This window comes from Octopus sinensis, linkage group LG26, assembly GCF_006345805.1.
Source record: "Octopus sinensis linkage group LG26, ASM634580v1, whole genome shotgun sequence".
NCBI lineage: Eukaryota > Metazoa > Mollusca > Cephalopoda > Octopoda > Octopodidae > Octopus > Octopus sinensis.
Genome location: NC_043022.1, coordinates 20,705,444 through 20,728,448, shown reverse-complemented (window position 1 = coordinate 20,728,448; position 23,005 = coordinate 20,705,444). Strand labels below are relative to the sequence as shown.

The following is a 23,005-nucleotide window of genomic DNA, read 5'->3' as shown; positions in this document are numbered from 1 at the left end:
GTGTGTGTGTGTGTGTATTATATATATATAATTACACACTCATGTAAATGTATACATATTTATATATATCAAAATGTATAAAATATGGATGCATATATGAATATATATATATATACACACACATATACACTCACACATGCATTTGCATAATACTAATACATATACAAGTATATAAAATATGTATGTATATACATATATGAATACATAAATATACATATACACACACAAATATGTAAAAGTATGTATGTATATACATATATGAATATGCAAATATATATATAATTCTTTTTTGGAATAGTGAATCTTGAAACACAGGATGAAACTATAAATATCATATGTGTTGAAAATCCCATTTGGATAGAGAAAGTTGATGGCTTATATATTATATATATATATATATATATATATATACACCTATCAAAACAATATTTATTTACAAGCTTATATGCTTATTCCTAGATTTGTGTGTACTTAGAGATCCACTATGCCAAGTATACACATATATAGACACACAGAAATATGTATATATATATATATTTAAATATACAAATACATATTTATCTATACAAGTATATATATATTTATATACACAAATATATATCTAATAATTGTTTCACGTAGCTCCCCATTAAAATTTTGTAAGCAGAAAAAAGTGTTCACATATGAGAAGTTTCCAAAAGTCTGATGAAGTAGACATGTTCTTCATGCATGAAACTTTAAGTAATAAGGAGTTAAGTCAGACTGTTATTAATTACATAAAGCTTCAACAAAATGTACTGAATGCTACTTTCTCTTATTTGTTCAATCAGTTGTATATACAAATATATATATATATGTTTATGTACATACAAATACATTTATGTATGTATATATATATTTACTGTCAATAGGCGAGAGCCAGATAAGCTCACTATAGAAAATATGTAGTGCTTGACTTAATTTAAACTTAAACTCCGACTTCTTCATCCAGGGCAAGGCCCATGGCATTGAGAGTAGGTATAAGAGAAATCCAAATCGAACAGATATGGAGGTTGTTATGTAGATAAACAGTTAGGCTTGATATATAATACTTGCATGGAGCACCATAAACATGGAATAAAATATAAAGAAATTATTTAGTGTCTTAACTTGACAGCTGTTTCAGGAACCAGTGTTATGTGATATATGCAAAATGTGAGGGGTATATCACTAGCATATTACGTAATTCTCAGCTTCCTGAAACAGTTGTTAAGACATATAATTTCTTTATATTTTATTCTGTAGTTACTGTGCAGCATGTAAATATATATCATGCCTAATTATCTGCATTATTAACTCTATATTTAAAAATATAAATACATACATGTGTATTAATATATACATACATATCCAAAAGATTATTTCCATACAACTATACATATATATACACATGTATGTATATATATATATATACACTAACAAAAACATGTGCATATGCATTTATATATACATATACTTGTATAGAAATATATATATATAGTCAACAGGTGAAGTAAATTAGATGAAATTAAACAAGGAACAGAATGTATACATACATATCTATATATATATATTGATATAAAAAATAAAACATTTTCCTTTTAAAATTGATAGTCACGGGAATGCATGTATGTGAGTTTATGTGTGTCTGTTTGGATGTATGTGTGTGTGTGTGTATATATATATAACCCGGAAAATACAACCGGGTGCACAAATTCATGAGTGTGTATACATATGAACATGTATACACACACACACACTCATATATGATGTAGAAAGAAATAGACCAGCAGATTAATTTACATGTACGTGCACATACACATGCATGTGTGTATACATATGTACATGTGTGTGTGTGTGTGTAGATACATACATATATATATACATACATAAATACATACATATATATATACACATGCATATATATATACACATGCATATATATATACACATGCATATATTATACATACATATATATATACATACATACACATGCATATATATATACACATGCATATATATATACATACATATATTATACATACATATATATATACATACATACACATGCATATATATATATATACACATACATACATAAATATATATAATTGCTGTCGTCCATGCACACAGGCTTGTCCTGTACATGTACCAGTGCCACATAAATGCACTCGTGCTGGTGCTGTTCAGAGGCACCTGCGCAGGTGGCACGGAAGAAGCACCCAGCATTCTCTGTAAAGTAGTTCATGTTAGGAAGGGCATCCAGCCAGAGAAACCATAGCACAAAAGACAATTGGGGTCTGGACAGCTCCTTGGCTGGCCAGGCCCCATGTCAAACCATCCAACCCATGCCAGCATGGAAAACAGAATGTTAAATGATGATGTATACATTATATATATATATACATACATACATATACACATACATATATATGATTCCAAGGTTGTTAAGCTGAAGATTAATAGAATTTTGCTCCAATAGTCTGAAAATGCTTTTTAAGGAATGTATATGATGTCCAAGCCTTGGGGCCTTCTTCTGTGGGTTACAGCTATATCCAGCAGAACTCATTTTACTGACAAGAGAAGGGGTGAAGGCTGGTTCAGTTGGTTTAATCCTTTGGCATTTAAAATGGCCATGTCCGGCCCAAATATTTTATCTGTTCTATGTACAAACTAGCCAGATCCAGCCTTTCACATCTATCTTGCAATATCATTCTAAAAATAAACAATCACATCATTGAAATCTCAAAGCCACAAGATAAAGCATGACTGATTCAAAATAATGTGAATAAATAAGCAATCGACCGTTATCTAAATACTATAGGGTTAAACCAGTTTTATCTGGCCCTAATCTGTTTTATATTCGAACCAGCCAAATTCAGCCTCTTGCACAATGTCACTTTAAAAGTAAGCAATCACATCATCGAAATCTTGAAACCACAAGATAAAGCAGGATTATTTCAAAACAATGTGAATGAATAAGATTTACATTTGACAGAGTAATCTGAATGCAAAACGGTTAAGCCAGTACTTTAGGTCAACAGAATTCTTCAGTTTGAGAAGACAATTCATCTAAGACAAAGTTAAGTTGTGATTTAAAAGCTCCACGTTATGTCAGTTTTTGTTGACCTTGTGAGTAGAAAATATACTGTTCAAAATCCCCACTATCACTTGCTGTCCCCAGATGCTTCTTTGGATTGATCAGTCATTCCACACATAGCCTCAACACTCACCAAGCTGACACAAAAAGCATCTGGGACACATGGCCCTTGACCGTAGCACACTATGACTACAGTGTGGCCTGGAGTCCCCACTCTGGACAAGACTGGCATCACAATGTCGTAAACAGACCGAGTCAGCAGCAATGACGTTCTGGCCTCTATCTAGATACTCTGTCTCATCATCCTGTTCCTGTCTCATCATCATTGGTTAAACTACCTGTTCTGCATTATATGGGGGAAACTGGCTTCAAGTAAGAGAGCAAAAAGATAACCTCATCTCATATCAAAAGTACCTGTATAAGAAATATGAAGCCACTGAATAGAGAAATTTGAGAAGCAAGAGGACGACGTAAGCAAAGACTTTCGCTGGAGGCAAGAATGAGATGGGGGTTTAAAGTCTAAAAATTATAGAGTTGAGACTTAAAAAAGTTCTAAAACAACACCGGTGTGGAAAGCATTTTCAAATGTAGTTACTGCAACCAGAAAAGTCATTCTAGAGTAGGCCTCTACAGCCCCAACAGGCTTTTCTCTATCAACAGAGATTGAAGCAAGACCCTTCGGCTGCAGATCTATACTCTAGCAAGACTAATGGATGCAACAACATGAAATATATATATATATATATATATATATATATATATATATATATATATATATATATATAGTTGTTTGTGTGTGTGTGTAATGGATATGAAATAGAAGCAACACTAGTGTAATAAACATTATCAATTACATATATTTAATGTTTTTGCTTTGTGTAGTCTATGTTGAGTATACGTGGTTGGTAATATTTATTATATGAACACTGCTATTTCATACACACACACACATATATATATATGAGTATACACACATACACAGAATATTTACAATCAAACTCACACATTCAAAGAATTACAAATATATACATATGTATATAATTATATGCATATATACATATATACCTACATTTATATGTATATATACATATATATGTAGGTATGTACATATATGTATGTATATATGCATATAATTATATATTATTTATATTATTGTATGATTGAATGCCACGCATCCTTTTCCAAGTATATATATATATATATACACACACACATACATACACAGATGCAGTTGAATATATGAACATTCATACACATACGATACACATATAAGTATATATATATATATATATGTACGTACACAAGATATGTGTGTGCGTGTATGCAGTTATAAAACAGTACAAGTAATTTTACTCTGAGGTCAACCAGTTGTTTGATGGTGTCCCTTTGCAGGCTTTGCTCAATCTCACCGCATATGGGGAATTAACTCCAATCAGAACAGCGAAACCTAGAGACCAAAAACAACCTACATTATAAATTATCTCACATCGCTTAAAAGTACAAATGCGTGACTGTACCTCCTCTGCACTTTGTACTATATATTATCAAGCATCACACACACACACACACACACACACACACACATATATATATACATACACATATATATATACATACACATATATACATACACACACACACATATATATATACATACACACACACACACGTGTGTAAAATTGAACCTGTATAGCAGTATTTGTTTGTCGATATGTACTTATAATTCATAAAAATCTTATATATTTGTAGGTGACACATGGACATGTATGGGGTGACACATGGATATGTATGGGTTCTCACATGAATTCTGTTAAAAATAAAACTACATATCACAAAACTTTACACACACACACACACACACACACAGATATGTATATTATATATGAGTGTGTTTGTATGTATACATTTATATATATATTTATATCTATATATAACACACATGCATATGTATACACACCTATGAGTATATTATGTATGTATGTATATATATGTATGTATATATATATATGTATGTATATATATATATATGTATGTATATATACACACACGCACGTGTACATATGTATACACACAGACACACACACACACGTATGTATATACATGTATATATATATCTACATACATAGCAGATGTATATACACAGATTATAAATATAAATATATACATATATATGCATATGTATGTAGGTGTGTATATATACATATATATATATGAATATTATATGCATTCATGTACATGGCAGAGCATTAAGGTAAAAGAAATTGTGAAATTGTTTGAGTATCAAGATTTAAAAGGAAATGCGAATGAGTGATGATTGACGTGTCATGATTTATGGAGTTCTTCAGTCAGATTCGTCCTCGGTGATGTTCACATAATCAGTCATATCTCTTCGTTTCGCCGTGCTGTGTTCGTAACCATAGCCGAAATAGACGAGGAAACCTAAAGATGATATAGAGAAACATACGATAATAGATTACGAATGAGGTTACACACAAAAGCAGATATAGATACTACTACTACTACTACTACTACTAGATGGTTATTATTATTATTATAATTATTATCAAACCTCCTTTTCCATGTAGGTATGGGTTGGACGGTTTGAAATGTGGAAAGACAGATTGACAGCTAGAGACCTGCATCGGGTTCCAGTCACCTGTCTTGATAAGCTTTCTTATTTCTTTACTGCCCACAAGGGGCTACACACAGAGGAGACAAACAAGGACAGACAAATGGACTAAGTCGATTATATTGACCCCAGTGCATAACTGGTACTTATTTAACTGATCCCCAAAAGGTGAATGGCAAAGTCGACATAGGCGGAATTTGAAATCAGAACGTAGCGGCAGACAAACTACCTATTTCTTTACTACCCACAAGGGACTAAACACAGAGAGGACAAACAAGGACAGACAAACGGACTAAGTCGATTATATCGACCCCAGTGCATAACTGGTACTTATTTAATTGACCCCGAAAGGTGAATAGCAAAGTCGACCTTGGCGGAATTTGAACTCAGAATGTAGCGGCAGACGAAATACCGCTAAGCATTTCGTGCTAACATTTCTTATTTCTTTATTGCCCACAAGGGGCTAAACAGAGGGGACAAACAAGGACAGACAAAGGGAGTAAGTCGATTATATCGACCCCAGTGCGTAACTGGTACTTATTTAATTTGAGGGGAGAGGAGAAGAGAGAAATAGGAGAGAAGGGAAAGGAGGAGGAGAGAAATATGAGAGAGCGAGAGGAAATAGGAGAGAGATAAGATGATGAAAATATGACAAGGCATGTGTGTTGGGGTTGTGGGGTGGACATGGTGTAAAGGACTGGGACCCATTCTATTTATCCTGAATTTCTTCAGGACAAGAACAGCAGTATAGGGAGTGGTGAACACAGATTGGAGGAGGGGAGGCGTTGGGAAGATGGTGGGGGGGGATTCAAGGAAGGAAATGGGGTCTGTCAGGGACAGATTGCATGTGTGTGTGTGTGTGTGAGTGTGTGTGGTGGGGTTGAAGCATGGGCATAAACAACAGGGTCCATTCTATTACCTCCTACCACTACCGAATTTCCTCGGGTGAGGGTGGGGGGGAAGGGGGACAAGAACAGCTGTTTGTTTTGTTTATAAATCAAAGAGAATTAACTGAACAATAAATGGCGGTACAAACCAACAAACATCCAGACGCAAAATCGGATCCATGTGGAGACTGGCAATTTTAACATAAGATAGATATTCAATGCAGCACTTATCTCAGGAATCACGGGTACGAATGGAACCTGCAAGTAGAAAGATCACATTTAGTAAAGGCTGTTAATGCTATTCTATAAGTGCGTGGCTTATTGGTTAGAGTATTCACTTCACAATTGTAAGGTCCTGAGTTCAATTCCTGGTGGCATCCTTTTGATAATAATGGTTTCACATTTTGGCACAAGGCCAGCAATTTTGTGAGAGGAGACAAGAACAGCAGTACAGGGAGTGGTAAACACAGATTGGAGGCAGGGGGACTCAAGGAAGGGGAAACCATGCCAAATCAGTCTGGGATCTGGTGCAGCCCTCCGTGAGCATGGAAAGCAGATGTAATCATCATGCAGTGGTGAGGGACACAAAGTCACAAAGGCACACACACACATATATATATTATAGATATAGGCTAAAGAAATATTTATTTAATAATTAATAAATTTTACCAAGTAGCTTCGGTATGGAAAAAAAAACCATTATCGGTAAAAACTTATACAAAAAGTTTTTTATAATTATAAACGTAATTAAGGAATTAGCAAAAAGTTGTTTCACCATTTAAAAACAGAAATTCTGTTTTTAAATGACTTGCTTTGAGAGTTGCATTCGGTACGATATGTTTATTTGAGTAGTTTTGACTTTAAGAGTCCCTCCTAGCGTGTGGAATTTATGTGTAATAATGCCCTTTATAATCATCATCATCATCATCGTTTAACGTCCGTTCTCCATGCTAGCATGGGTTGAACGGTTCGACCAGGGATCTGGGAAGCCAGAAGGCTGCACCAGGCTCCGGTCTTATCTGGCAACGTTTCTACAGCTGGATGCCCTTCCTAACGCCAACCACTCCGCGAGTGTAGTGGGTGCTTTTTTCGTGCCACCTGCACTGGAGCCAGGCGAGGCTGGCATCGGCCACGGTTGCATTGATGCAATTTACGTGCCACCTGCACGGAAGCCAGTCGAGGTGGCACTGGCTTCGGCCACGATTCGGATGGTGCTTTTTACGTGCCACCGACACGGATAAATATAGTTAAGTGAAAAAATTGGTGAATTTTTTCTCTTATGAGGTTTTTCACGCTAACTACTTGATAAATTCTTATGAAGATTTTATCCTATTTTTAAATTGTGTGTGTATATATATATATATATATATATGATGGGTTTTATTCAGCTTCCATTTACCAATTCCACTTACAAAGCCTGAGGCTTTCCCCAGGGTGCCACTGCAAAAAAAAAGAAGAAATATAGAAATGTCATCCCACTTACTTTGAATGGAATGTCTGCAGTGTTGGATGGCTGCATAGCAATAATTACCATACAAACAGTCATGAGGACTAAAAACTGAACAATCAGGTAGATGGCCCAGCCACTGGACAGGTAGTCTTCAGCGAACACCAGGACAACACACAAAGCAATAGCTGCGAGACCTGTTAAAAGAAATATCGGTTTTAAATTTTGGCACAAAAACAGCAATTTTAACCCTTTCGTTACTGTATTTATTTTGAGATGCTCTCTATTTCTTTCAATTACTTTAAATATTACAAAGAATTTAATAAAATAACTTAGTTATAATTAAGCTAGTGTTAAGCACATAAATTGTGACTAAGGTTTGGTGGAAGATATTAATACAAAACTTATGAAAACAAAACATTTGTTACCATATTTCTGTTGAGATGCTCTGTGTTTCTTTCAATTAATTTTAAATATAACAAAGAATTTAGTAAAATAACTTAGTTATCATTCGACTAGTGTTAGGAACATAAAATGTGACTAAGGTTTGGTGGAAGATTTTAATTCAAAACTTATGAAAACAAGACATTTGTTACTATATTTCTGTTGAGATGCTCTGTGTTTCTTTCAATTACTTTAAATATTACAAAGAATTTAGTAAAATAACTTAGTTATAATTAAGCTAGTCTTAAGCACATAAATTGTGACTAAGGTTTGGTGGAAGATTTTAATTCAAAACTTATGAAAACAAGACATTTGTACTCAGAGCCAGAGCCAGTTTCAGCCGGGCTGGTAATGAAAGGGTTAAAGGGTTATGTCAATTACATCAACCCCTAAAAGGATTACCGTTGAAGTCCCATTTGACTGTAAATGTTCACTGAATAGCAAAGCTGAAGAGTAGAAAAGCTGTGACATACTCAGAGTAGTGAAGATGAAGTGTTTTCCTCCTAAAAGGAAACTGGCACTTCAGTTATGATGATGAGGGTTCCAGTTGATCCACTCAATGGAACAACCTACTTGTGAAATTAACATGCAACTGGCTGAGTACTCCACAGACACATGCACCCTTAATACAGTTCTCAAGGGAATTCAGTGACACAGAATCTGATAAGGCTGACCCTTTGAAATACAAGTACCACACATTTTTGCCAGCTGAGTGGACTGGAGCAATGTGAAATAAAGTGTCTTGCTCAAGGACAAAATGCGCTGCTGGGAATTGAACTCACAACCTTACGATTGAGAGCTGAACACTCTAACCACTAAGCCATGCACCTTCACTATCTATCAAAGGCGGTAAAACCACTTTCACACATATGTGTACGCATGGCGGAAACTTCTGTCAACCAAATTCAGTCACAAGGCTTTGGTCAGCCTGGAGTTATGGAAGAAGACACTTGCCCAAGGTGTCACTGAGTAGGAGTGAACCCAGAACCATGTACTTGAGATGCATGTTTTGTAACCACACAATCTTGCCATGAATATTCTCTGAGCAGGGAAGACAAATGAGGGAGTGTTGCACTCGCAATCATAAGGTCATAGGTTCAATTCCTGGAGCGGGCAGCGTGTCGCATTCTTGAGCAAAACACTTAATGTCACATTGCTCTGAGATCACTTCATCATGTGGCACACTATGCACCTGTACAGGTAACATCAATGTGATAGAGGGTGTGAACTAATGCGCAACACAAACGTTTGATGACTATAAACCATTTACCATTCAGATTACTCTTTTACTTGTTTCAGTCATTTGACTGTGGCCATGTTGGAGCACCACCTTTAGTCGATTGAGTAAATCGACCCCAGGACTTATTCTTTGTAAGCCTCGTACTTATTCTATCGGTCTCTTTTGCCGAATCGCTAAGTTACGGGGATGTAATCACACCAGCATCGGTTGTCAAGCAATGTTGGGGGGAGGGGACAAACACAGACACATAAACACACACATAATGGGCTTCTTTCAATTTCCGTCTACCAAATCCACTCACAAGGCTTTGGTTGGCCTGAGGCTATAGTAGAAGACACTTGCCCAAGGTGCCATGCAGTGGGACGGAACCTGGAACCATGTTGTTTGTAAGCAAGCTACTTACCACACAGCCACTCCTACGCCTATGTTCATCAATTCTAATGCTTATTTGTTCATAGTATTTTAAATCTATCATGCATCGTCTCATAATATCAAGATTTCAAAGAGGTAAATGTTTATTTTTAGAATAACATTGTAGAACAGGTGTGAGGGACTAAATTTGGCTGTTTTAAACATAAAACAGGTAGAATATATGGGGCAGATATGGCTAGTTTGAATGCTAAAGGGTTAAGCAAATTATCTGACCATGCAGGTTATTCAGCAAGAAATTGTGGAATCATCTTTCTCAGACTCAAGACTCTACCATTAGATTAAGTAATTAAATGAAGAACGAAGAGTGTTTGAGAATACTCACTGAGTAGCGAAGATGTAACGAGCACAATCTTCTCGGTGGTCTGGTTTGGTACATCCTGTTGACTTTTGAACAACATCGCAAAGGAGAAACTCGGAGTAACTTTCTGCATATCTGTGTTGGGACTACAATGGAGCAAAGAGAAGTTAGAACATATCATTTGGTGAGCAGGTAGACATACAATTACTAGACTTAACAGAGGTAGTCAGGTGAGTGACAGCTATCAGGTGTGTTGGTCATTTGAGAATGGCTTAATTCAGTGGTTCCCAACTGAAGTTCATATGATCTTGGAGCAATATGAAATAAAGTGTCTTGTTCAAGAACACAACACACCTAGTCTGGAAATCAAACTCACTACATCTAACCATTGAGCCATGTCCCTTTGGATATAAATCAGGTAAAATATTTGAGCCTGATATGGTCAGTGTAAACGTTAAGGTATTAAATGTCAAATGGCTATGAGAGCCCATCTGAGAAAAATGGAAATCAAAGGAGCCCATAGGACAAAAATGGTTGAGAAACATTGGTTTTGGGTGGGTTTATGAAAGAACAACGATCAGAAGACTTATTGAAAAGGTGTATAATGGTGACTTACGTGTTGACTGAAGTGGAATTGTAATATGTGCCACGGTCGGATATCAACGGCTCTTCAAAGATTGTCTTTTTATAGCTGGAAATAAGGTAACAGAGAATTGTTAGAGTGGGAATTGTATTTGCAATAACACATAAACACACACACATCATCATCGTTTCACGTCTGTTTTCCATGCTAGCATGGGTTGGATGGTTCGACCGGGGTCTGGGAAGCCAGGAGGCTGCACCAGGCTCTAGTCTGATCTGGCAGTGGTTCTACAGCTGGATGCCCTTCCTAACGCCAACCACTCCGTGAGTGTAGTGGGTGCTTTTTATGTGCCAGGGGAGGCTGGCAACGGCCACAATCAGTTGGTGCTTTTTACGTGCCACTGACACGGAAGCCAGTCAAGGCGGCGCTGGCATCGGCCATGTACGGATGGTGCTTTTTACGTGCCACCAGCACAGGTGCCAGACAAAAATGCATGCAGTGTTTAAATCAGAAAAATTTGTCTTATCATTATTATCATTATCATTGAAGGCAATGAGATGGCAGAATTGATAGCATGCCGGGTGAAATGCTTAGCAGTACTTCACCCATTGCTCCGTTCTGAGTTCTATCCTTTCGGGGTCAATAAAATAAGTACCAGTTATCCGCTGGAGTGGGGTGGGAAGGGGGGGACGTCGATGAAATCGACTAACCCCCTCCCCCAAAGTTTCAGGCTTTATATTTATAGTCGACAGGATTATTATTATCATTATTATTATTATTATTAAGGTGATGAGCTGGCAGAATTGTTAGCATGCCGGGTGAAATGCTTAGTGGCATTTCGTCTCCTGCTATGTTTAGAGTTTAAATTCCGCCTAGGTCATCTTTGCCTTCCATCCTTTCAGGGTCGATAAATTAAGTACCAGTGAAAGACTGTGCCTTTAGTAGAAAGGATTATTATTATTAAGGCAAAGACCCAGCAGAATTGTTAGCATGCCAGACAATTTGTTCAAACAGTAATTTGTCCAATCACACATCCCCCATCATGTGAGTGTGTGTGTGTGTGTTTTTATTTTTTTTAAATGTAACCATATGTGAATTGTGGTGATTTTTTTTTTCCTCCATCTTCCTTTTCCATTGGACTTCCCTCTTTTTCTGAAGAAGAGCTTCACTCAAAACGTAAAACCACCTTTCTTTCCTTCCCTGAGCATCTGGTAATACTTTACATGTACCACGTCCTCACATTGTTATTTTTTTGTGTTTGTTCTTCATTTTTTTTTATTTACTATATATATATATGTATATATATATATATACATATATATATATATGTATATATATATATATACACACACATACATACATATACATACACATACATACATACATACATACATACATACACTCACATACATATACATACACATACATACATACACATACATACATACACTCACATACATATACATACATACATACATACATACACATTTATATATATATATATATATATATATATATACATACATACATACATATATATATATATTGATAGAAATGGTAAGACAAAAAAATGAAAGAGACCTCGATATTATGTAAATAGAGGAATTTATCTGTAAATATATGTAACAATTATTTGATAGCCATGATAAAACTCTGTTTCGGATGTTGGGACAGAAACCCACGCAGCCGTCTCTTCAGTTAACAGGCCATTGAAAAAATGCTACGAAAATGACTGTTAAATATATATAAATTAACAAGGACATCTAGCCATGAAAACCATGCCAAAACAGATCCTCACCAGTGTTGGTGTTGCATAAGCAGCACACAGTCCACTCTGTAAAATGGTTGGCATTAGAAAGGCATCTAGCTGCAGAAACCATGCTAAAACAGACATCACTGTAAAAAGCACCCAGTCCACTCTTTAAGGTGGTTGGCATTATGAAGAGCACTCAGCTGTAAAAGCCATGCCAAGGCAGACAGAGGTGCTTGGTGCAATCCCAAGGCTTGCCAGCCTCCTGTCAAACTGTCCAACCCAAGCCAGCATGGCAGATGGATGTCAAATGATGAATATACTTACCGTAGAATAACAACACACTTGGCCACAAACGTGTAAGCTAGGAGAGTTCCAATAGACATCATGTTCACCAGTTCGGTGAGATCAAAAATGAGAGCAGTCAGACCTGAAATAATGTGAGATGGACACAAGGAGAATAATGGGAATGTTACTTGGATTTTAATGGTTTCTGATAGAAGGTCATGAATTTATAGAGAGGAAAATAAGTTAACCCTTTCACTGTGGGAATCAGATACATCCACTCAAAATTTCAGTATTCTTAACTGCCGAAAGCAGTTTTATAATCCTTTTATTCTTTTACTGGTTTCAGTCATTTGACTGTGGCCATGCTGGAGCACCACCCGAAGTGGAGGCGCAATGGGCCAGTACTCTTTTGCTCCAACTTTCTTTCACTCTTTCTTCCTGTTTCTTATCCCCGACTTCCTACGCAACCGCTGAGCCTAGATGCATATTCATCCATCCGTCGATGTTCTCGGTGTCGGGGGTTGACCTGCTTTCTCTTCTGCGGGTCTTACGAATAGCAAAGGACCATGTTTCGCACTTCTCCCACTTTGGGACGAAGACCGCTTCGCTCAACAAACAAACAAACAAGCACCACCTGAAAGAGTTTTAGTCGAACAAATCAACTCCAGGACTTGTTCTTTGTAAACCTAGTGCTTATTTTAAAAGTCAGTTTGCCAAACTGCTAAGTTATGGAGACATAAAAAAAATCAACATTGGTTGTCAAGAGATGGTGGTGGGGACAAACACAGATACAAACACGCAAATAAATATACACACACACATACACATGAGGGGCTTCTTCCAGTTTCTGTCTACCAAATCCATTCACAAGGATTTGGTCAGTCCGAGGCTATAGTAGAAGACACTTGATCAAGGTGCCACGCAGTGGGACTGAACCCGGAACCGTGTGGTTGGGAAGCAAGCTTCTTACCACACAGCCACACCTGCACCTATATACTAATCTATCCTTAAAGGAATATCGTATTTGAAACTATTTTATGATGAGAAACATCAAATTTTATGATGAGGTACATCAGAAACATGTAAAAGCTGAGTGGTTAGAGCACTGGGCTCACACCCATGAGGTAGTAAGTTTGACTCCCTGACTGGACTGAGTGTTGTGTTGTTGAGCAAGATACTTTATTTCACATTGTTGCAGTTCACTCATGTGTTGAAATAGGTTGCAGGCTTACTGGTACCAAGCTGTATTGGTCTCCATGCCACCGATGTTATCCCTTGGATAACCATCGGTGGCATGGAGAGGGGAGATTGGTATGTATGGGCAACTTCTGGTCTTCCATAAACAACCTTGCCCGGATTTGTGCTTCAGAGGTTAATTTTCTAGGTGCAATCCCATGGTCATTCATGACCGAAAGGGGTCTTTACCTTTACATCAAGTTTATTCAGGTAAAGTGACTTGTAGAAAAGACCAATTCTATTTTTTGGTAGATACTTAAACAACTTTTCCAGATCTGTGAATTGAGGTAATACTAGATTGGTTTTAATTAGCTAAAGGCAGCGAGTTGGCAGAAACATTAGCACACTGGGCGAAATGCTTAGCGGTATTTTGTCTGACGTCATGTTCTGAGTTCAAATTCCGCCAAAGTTGACTTTGCCTTTCATCCTTTCGGGGTTGATTAATTAAGAGAGAGAGACAGATACACACACACTTATATGGTGATATAAAGAACCACTTAAGTAGACAGGAAGACACACACATACCTATATGGTGACATAGAGAGACATTTAAATAGACAGGCAGAGAGAGGGAGACACGTACACTTATAAGGTGATACAGAGAGACACTTAGACAGGGAGAGAGGTGAAGAGAGATACAGACAGAGACATACATATATGGTTACATAGAGAATCAAATAGTGAGAGAGATAAAGCAAGAGAGAGTTGGGGGCAGTGGTAAGACGTGTGTGAAATTGGTAAAAACCTACCTGAAAACAATCCTGCAATCAGGGTAGCGAGAACTGGTGTTTTGAATTTTTCTGAGACATTGGAGAAGACACTGAAAATGACTTTGTCTTCAGCCATTGCGTACACAACTCTAGGTAGAGGAAATATGGCACCAACCATACTGAAAGAGAAACATTTATATATTAATTAATATATATGTGTGTGTGTGTGTGTGTATGATGGGATCTCTCATTGAAGATGAAAGAATGAGTGTTCAGCTTTTGCCAAACAACTTGCACAAATGATTTGCTTATTGTGATCAAATGTTTGTGTCACATTTTAGCTTGCTCTCTCTCCTTCAAATCAACATTGTCTGAACAGGGTGCACTGTGTGCCACGCGTCAGGTGTCGAAGAGATCACAGAGCAATGTGAAGTGAATTGATTTGCTCAAGAACACAACACACCACCTGGTCTTGGAATTGAAACCGCGATCACTAGACCGTGAGTGCAACACCCTAAACACTAAGGTCCAAGCCATGCACCCTCACATACACGTGTGCATGTGTATGTATGTATTTATGTATATATATATATATACATATATATATATATATGTATATAATGGGCCAATCCCATGATGGGATAAATGTTCTACTATAGCCTCGGCCCAACAAAAGCCTTGTGAGTAGATTTGGTAGACGGAAATTGAAAAAAGCCCATCATATATGTGTGTGTGTGTGTGTGTATGAACGTATTTGTCCCAACACCATTGCTTGTGTTTACGTCCCTATAACTTGGCAGTTCGGCAAAAGAGGCCGATAGAATAAGTAGTGGGCTTACAAAGAATAAGTCCTGGGGGTCGATTTCTTTGACTAAAGGTGGTGCTCCAGCACGGCCACAGAGAAATGACTGAAACAAGTAAAAGAGTAAGTATTGGAGGTGGGGGGGGGGGGTAGATTCATTCGACTAAAGCAAAACTTTCAAGACGAAGCTCCAGCATGACAACACTTCTGCAAGTTAATATAGGGTTCCTTGATGATAATGTAAGCTTCATTTGATTAAGGTATATTTGGCTTGAGTAGTAGCTACAGGATTAGAAATAAAGAAAACAAAGGAAAGAATAAAAAGGGTTATAAAACAAGGGGAGATAACTCACCTGGCAGTCAATGCACAAATGGCCCCCACGGCAATTACATACTTTGCCGTATCCCAGCCGACTGCACTGAAGACGGCCGGTAGAGGTGCGTTGACATCGAGCAGGTAGTAAGGTGACATCATGGTCAAGACCATCGACACGAAGAAGTAGAAGAGGAACACAATAATCAGAGAGAGGATGATGCTGATGGGGATGGCTTTCTGCGGGTTCTTTGCCTCCTCACCTGAAACAGACACGACAGGATAAGATGATGACATTGGTGATGGTTATAAGGATGATGATAGTGATGATGGTTATAGTAATGATGATGATGATGATGAGGATGATAGAGATGATGGTTATAATGATTATGATGATGATAGTAATGATGAAAATGATTATGTTGATGGTTATGATGACAACAGGGATGATGGCTATGATGATGATGATAATGATAATTATGATCATGATCATGATAGTGATGATGATGAAGATGATGATGGTTCTAATGATGATGATGGCGATAATGGTTATGATGATGAAGATGATGATCATGATAGTGATGATAGGTAAGATGATGATGGTTAAGATGATGATGATGGTTAGATGATGATGATGATGGTGTGGTGGTGATGACAACGACAGTTGCAGTGATTATGATGGAGATAGTGGTAGTGATTGTTGTGATGATGATGATGATGGTGTTGGATTTGGTTAAGGTTGTAGTAGTAGTAGTAGTAGTGGTGGTGGTGTTGCTGTTGGTTGTGGTAGTAGAAGTGGTGTCAAGGTGGTGAGGTGGTAGTGATAGTAGTAGTAGTAATGGTGATGGATGTGGTAGTAGTATTAGTAGTGGTGGTGCAGGTGTTAGAATCGGTTGTAGTAGTAGTAGTAGTAGTAGTAACGGTGGTGGTGATCGTGGTAGTAGTGGTGATATTAGTAGTGATAGTGTTGGAGTTGGTTGTGGTGGTAGTAGTAGTGGTGTTACAGTTGGTTGTAGTGGTAGTAGTGGTGATGGATGTGGTGGTGGTGGAAGTGATAGTAGTGGTATTATTAGTGGTGGTGGTGGTGGGCATGTTGGGTGGTGAGGGTGGCAGCAGCAGCAGCAATACAGAGGGTAACTCACCTGTGGTAGCAATACAGTCGAATCCAACAAAACCATAGAAACATGTGGCAGCGCCCGACAACATTCCGGAAACGCCATAAGGCATGAACCCACCGTTACCATACTTAGGAGGTACCTGAAATAGACAAATGAACCCACGATAACTCATGTAAACCTACCGTCACTGTACTCTGGGGCTAGCTGAAATAGATAAAATCGAAATAACCAACATGTAGCATAGAGTGAGATTAATGGATGCAGCTGTCAAAGCCTGTTACAGGCCTATCACTAAGGGGGTGCAATGGATGGCACTGTCCTTTCTACTATTCAATCATCATCATTGTTAGACCGTAGTCGAGACAATGGAATTTACCATGCTACGCCAAACTTCACGGTCCATCATGGCATTACGGAGGTCCTGTTGCTAGATGCCTGTATCCCTGGAGATTACATCAGGGTAGGAGAGTGTGCGCCCTCTGGCATTGCGAGTAGGTGGCTTCCAGAGGAGAAGAGTAGAAATTACCTCTTTTTCAGTTCTACAACAACGTCCAGCAAACTGGACTCTCCTACCTTTCACAAGAGATGACACAGGTGGTAGTTTCCCATATATTTGCATTTTGGTTGGATGGCGCTTCCACGAGAGATTTTGAGCTCTCATAAGGAGGCGAGTGTAGGTTCCATCCAACCGCCTCTCAAGCTTCTTTAATAACGTCCAGGTTTCTGAGCCATATAGTAGAATTGGTTCGACTGTGGCTTTGAAGATTTCAAGTTTGAAGTCTCTACTTAGATTTGATGACCAGATCTTATGCATGTCATTACAGGCTGACCAGGCCATACTCTTTCTAGTTAGAAAGTCTTTTCCAACTATTCAATGGTGTACCCTCATACTTAGAAAATACAGTTTACAAAAATCTTCCCTGCAATACAATATTTATGCGGCACCGCACAGGCACACTTATGTGGCACCGCACAGTCTGACTAATAAATCTGTTACTGAGGGGTGTACTGGACAGCACTGCCCCCTCACTATTCAATGTTGCACCCTCAGGCTTAGAAAATACAGATTACAAAAATCTTGTTACAATACAAATTAGTGATCACCCAGAATTTTCTGAAGTACCCTCAGACACCAAAATCTGGCAATGGGCCTGACCTGTCAAAATGATGGATGAACTTGGTGTAAGTTCAACGACTATTTATTAATAGCTCAGGCCCTCAGAAACCCCAGGTTGGTGTCCAGCATGCTGGAAAACTACTGGGACAAGGCACCCCTTAGCTTTAGTTAAAGCATGTCTCTAGAACCTGCTTCAATTTCAGGCTATGTCTGCCCCGATAATCAGTGGCGACTTGGTCAGTGAATCCTCTGTGATGGTAGAGAATTGACAGCAAGATGAGCTGCTGTGGATCACACTGTCTCAAAATGTAAACAGATATGATTGAGGACCAGATGTGAACTTGTATTCCCACTGAAACTCTGAACATAACTCATTGGATGGAGCTGGTTCAATCCACCCTGGGTGGATGCAACTGCAAGTACAAGGTAAAAAAAGTTAAAGTTACCTTCTCGAGTCATACTGACCCATAAGGGCTGGTTTCTCAGTTTCAATGGCATATATATTCCCCACCTGGACAGGACACTGGTCCATTGCAGGATTACTCACTTTTGCCACCTGAATCGACTGGAGCAATGCATTGCCCAGTCCAGGAATTGAAACCACAATCTAGAAGTCATGAGTGCAACATCCTAACCATTAGCTGAGTGCACTGGAGCAACATGAAATGAAGTGTTTTGCTCAAGAACACAATGCATCGGGGTCTAGGAAGCCAGGAGGCTGCACCAGGCTCCAATCTTGATCTGGCAGTGTTTCTACAGCTGGATGCCCTTCCTAATGCCAACCACTCCATGAGTGTAGTGGGTGCTTTTTACGTGCCACTAGTACAGATGCCAAGGGAGGCTGGCAACGGCCATGATCGGTTGGTGCTTTTTATGTGCCACCAATTAAACATGGCTGACATAAACACTCACCTCCCCTCAAACACAATGAAACATATGGTCACACACATGAACAGAGGCAGTGCCCCAGCATGGCCACAATCTAATGACTGAAACGAGTAAAAAAATAAAAGACAATGGGCAATTTGGTTAATGAACAGGGCTCCAAAAAGGATTATATATTTTGTTACAGAAGCCCCACTGTACATTGTCAGGTGAAAAAAAAAAGCTGGGATGGTCATGGAGAGAACACTTTTGATCAGAGATCTGCTGGATCACAGCTGAGCTAGAAGTAAACAACAACAACAGCAACAACAGTGGAGGCGCAATAGCCCAGTGGCTAGGGCAGCGGACTCACGGTCGGAGGATCGCAGTTTCGATTCCCAGACCGGGCGTTGCGTGTGTTTATCGAGCGAAAACACCTAAAGCTCCACGAGGCTTCAGCAGGGGGGTGGGTGGCGACCCCTGTTGTACTCTTTTGCTCCAACTTTCTCTCACTCTTTCTTCCTGTTTCTTGTCACCGACTTCCTAGCAAAAACTGAGCTTGGATGCGCATTCATCCATTCGTTGATGCTCTCTGTGTCGGGGGTTGATCTGCTTTCTCTTCTGCAGGTCTTACGAATAGCAAAGGGCCACATTGTGGACTTCTAGGACGAAGACTGCTTTGCTCAACAAACAAACAAACAAACAAACAGCAATGACAACAAGATTTATGTTACAAACAAACAACTGTACCTCGTCTGGAGTGAGTTGCCAGTTTTTCAGTTTCATCTGGAAGAATCCACAAATAATGACGTAGAGAAGCACGAGGAGGTTTATTATTGTGAAGACATTGTTGAACAAAGTTGACTGCTTCACACCAACCGTCAGCAAGACTGGAAATAACAACAAAAAGAGAGATACATTATTTACATTTGACGGATATTTGACCTCATCTTGCAGTTGGTTGTACAAGCACCCACTACACTCTGGTTGGTGTTAGGAAGGGCATCCAGCTGTAGAAACACTGCCAGATCAGATAGGTGACTAGGCTATAGCTGACAACCAACTGCAACACCACTACTACTACCACCACAACCGACTCCAACACCACCACCACGACTATCACTTCCACCACCACCACATCCATCATCACTACTACTACTTGTTTCAGCCGATATACCCTCCAACCTTCTTCAGGTGTCTTGCGAAAATTTCTAACCTGGGTTCTAATTCCTAAGGTATTTTTTATATTATTCATCATCATCATCATCATTATTTAACGTCCGTTTTCCATGCTAGCATGGGTTGGACGGTTTGACTGGGGTCTGGGAAGCCAGGAGGCTGCGCCAGGCTCCAGTCTGATCTGGCAGTGTTTCTACAGCTGGATGCCCTTCCTAACGCCAACCACTATTATTATTATTATTAGTGTTCAGGTCACTGCTTGGAATCGAACTCGGAATCTTGGGGCTAGTAGTCAGAGCTTTTAACCACTATGCCATATGCTTGTGGGCATATGTAAATAATGTAAATAATGTACAAAATTCCTCGTCTCTTAAATATAGAACTGTAAAAAGCGAGATGTATATGTTGCTGTGTATAAGTGTGTATCTGCCGGCATGCATGTGTGTGTGTGTGTATGTGTTTATATACATGTGAATGAGTGAGTGAGTGTGTGTGTGGTCTGTGCATGCATGTGAGTGAACAAGTGTGTGTGTATGTGTGAGTGAGTGTGGTCTGTGCATGCAAGTGCGTGTATGTTAATATGCATGTGAAAGAGTGTGTGTGCATGCATGCATGTGGTCTGTGCATGCAAGTGAACAAGTGTGTGCATGCATGAGTGAGAAAGTGTGTGTGTGCATGCATGTGTGTGGTGTGTATGGTCTGTGCATGCATATGAGCAAGCGTGTGTGTGCATGGGTGTGCATGCACATGTGAGTGAGTATGTGTATGTATATGTGTGTGTACATGCATGTGAGTAAGTGACTGACTGTGTGTGTGCATGTGTGTGTGTGCTTGTCCCCCACCAACACTTCATAACCAGTGCTGGCGTATTTAATTTCCCATAACTTAGCAGTTTGACAAAAGAGACCTCACAGAATAAATAATCTACGGTTGATTCATTTGACTAAAATTCTTCAGGAATTGCCCCAGAATGGCCGTGGTCCAATGACTAAAACAAATACAAGATACAGATTACCGTTTCCTCAAGTGGCATTCATTGATCCATATTGTTACTGATGGTATTTTTCTAGTAGTGGTTCTATTTTGTTTAAAATCTGACTGGAAAATTCTAGACAATTATTTCCTCCATGTTAGTTCTTAGTCATGTGTGTAAAACATGATTAATGAGCTATGCACTATTGCGCATGAATGATAACCCTGTGTGAGTTTCTGAAAAACTGCTGTTTTCTTTTTTTGAGATTGCTACTGATAGAGGAGAGACGGACAGAGAGAGCGGAGAAGTGAGAGGACATCTGTCTGTCTGTCCATTTATCTATCTGGACAAGCAGGCAGGTAGACAGACAGGTAGATAGACAGGCAGACAGATAGACAGGTAGATAGGCAGACAGACAGGTAGATAGATAGACAGACAGATGGCCGATGCCAGCACCGCCCCGACTGGCTCCTGTCCCGGTGGCACATAAAAAGCACCATCCGAATGTGGCCGATGCCAGACCCCTCTGGCACCTGTGCAGGTGGCACGTAAAAAGCACCCACTACACTCGCGGAGTGGTTGCCATTAGGAAGGGCATCCAGCTGTAGAAACACTGCCAGATCAGACTGGAGCCTGGGGCAGCCCGTGGCTCCCCAGACCCCGGTCGAACCGTCCAACCCGTGCTAGCGTGGAAAACGGACGTTAAACGATGATGATGATGATATATATATATATATATATATATATATCGATAAATAGATAGGTAGATAGACAGACAGATAGACAGACAGGTAGGTAGACAGACAGACAGGTAGGTAGGTAGACAGACAGGTAGGTAGGTAGGTAGACAGACAGGTAGTTAGACAGACAGACAGGTAGATAGACAGACAGACAGGTAGATAGACAGACAGACAGACAGGTAGATAGATAGACAGACAGACAGATAGATAGACAAACAGGTAGATAGATAAACAGGTAGATAGATAAACAGGTAGATAAACAGATAGACAGACAGACAGGCAGATAGACAGACAGACAGACAGATAGGTAGACAGACAGATGGCTAGACAGACAGATGGCTAAATAGGTAGGGTGACAGGGAGACAGATAGGTAGATAGATTGGAAGGTAGATAAATAGAGAGAGCATGAGAGACAGGAAGACAGTTGTACTTACTTGTCAACAAAGCTACAAGACCGAATGCCAGGAAGTCCGGATATTCCGATAAATAATCGACTCGTATTGGCATTGTTGAGTTGAAGAAATCAATGACTGCATTATCAATGAGGGAATTGAAGTTTGCTGTCCAAGCTCTGGCCACACTAGCCGTACCTGAAGTGAAAAATAAACAAACACATAGTTAATAAGGCAGCTACATTGAATAAAACAAGGATAAGAAAAAGTCAATTTAATTAATCATCATCATCATCATTTAACGTCTGCTTTCCATGCTAGCATAGTGGAGGCGCAATGGCCCAGTGGTTAGGGCAGCGGACTCGCGGTTGTAGGATCGCGGTTTCGATTTCCAGACCAGGCGTTGTGAGTGTTTATTGAGCGAAAACACCTAAAGCTCCACGAGGCTCCGGAAGGGGATGGTGG

The 23,005-nt window shown here is 39.1% G+C and overlaps 1 protein-coding gene across 2 annotated transcripts in view; it reads right to left on the bottom strand.

Annotated features, from left to right (window-relative positions):
- Positions 1–5,272: 5,272 nt before the first annotated feature.
- The window catches only part of LOC115224756 (high affinity cationic amino acid transporter 1-like), a 41,484-nt gene continuing 23,751 nt past the window's right edge, over positions 5,273–23,005 (bottom strand). Inside the window, exons 5-15 of one of the 2 annotated variants that reach the window (XM_036513588.1) lie at positions 22,583–22,738; positions 20,006–20,145; positions 17,299–17,413; positions 16,197–16,419; positions 15,081–15,220; positions 13,135–13,237; positions 11,091–11,165; positions 10,499–10,620; positions 8,097–8,257; positions 6,763–6,871; positions 5,273–5,536 (exon numbers count right to left, since the gene is read on the bottom strand). In XM_036513588.1, the coding sequence (XP_036369481.1) occupies positions 5,439–5,536; positions 6,763–6,871; positions 8,097–8,257; positions 10,499–10,620; positions 11,091–11,165; positions 13,135–13,237; positions 15,081–15,220; positions 16,197–16,419; positions 17,299–17,413; positions 20,006–20,145; positions 22,583–22,738 (1,442 nt within the window). In that variant the 3' untranslated portion in view covers positions 5,273–5,438. The remainder of the gene's footprint in view (positions 5,537–6,762; positions 6,872–8,096; positions 8,258–10,498; positions 10,621–11,090; positions 11,166–13,134; positions 13,238–15,080; positions 15,221–16,196; positions 16,420–17,298; positions 17,414–20,005; positions 20,146–22,582; positions 22,739–23,005) is intronic. The other variant, XM_036513589.1, reaches the window with a different exon arrangement.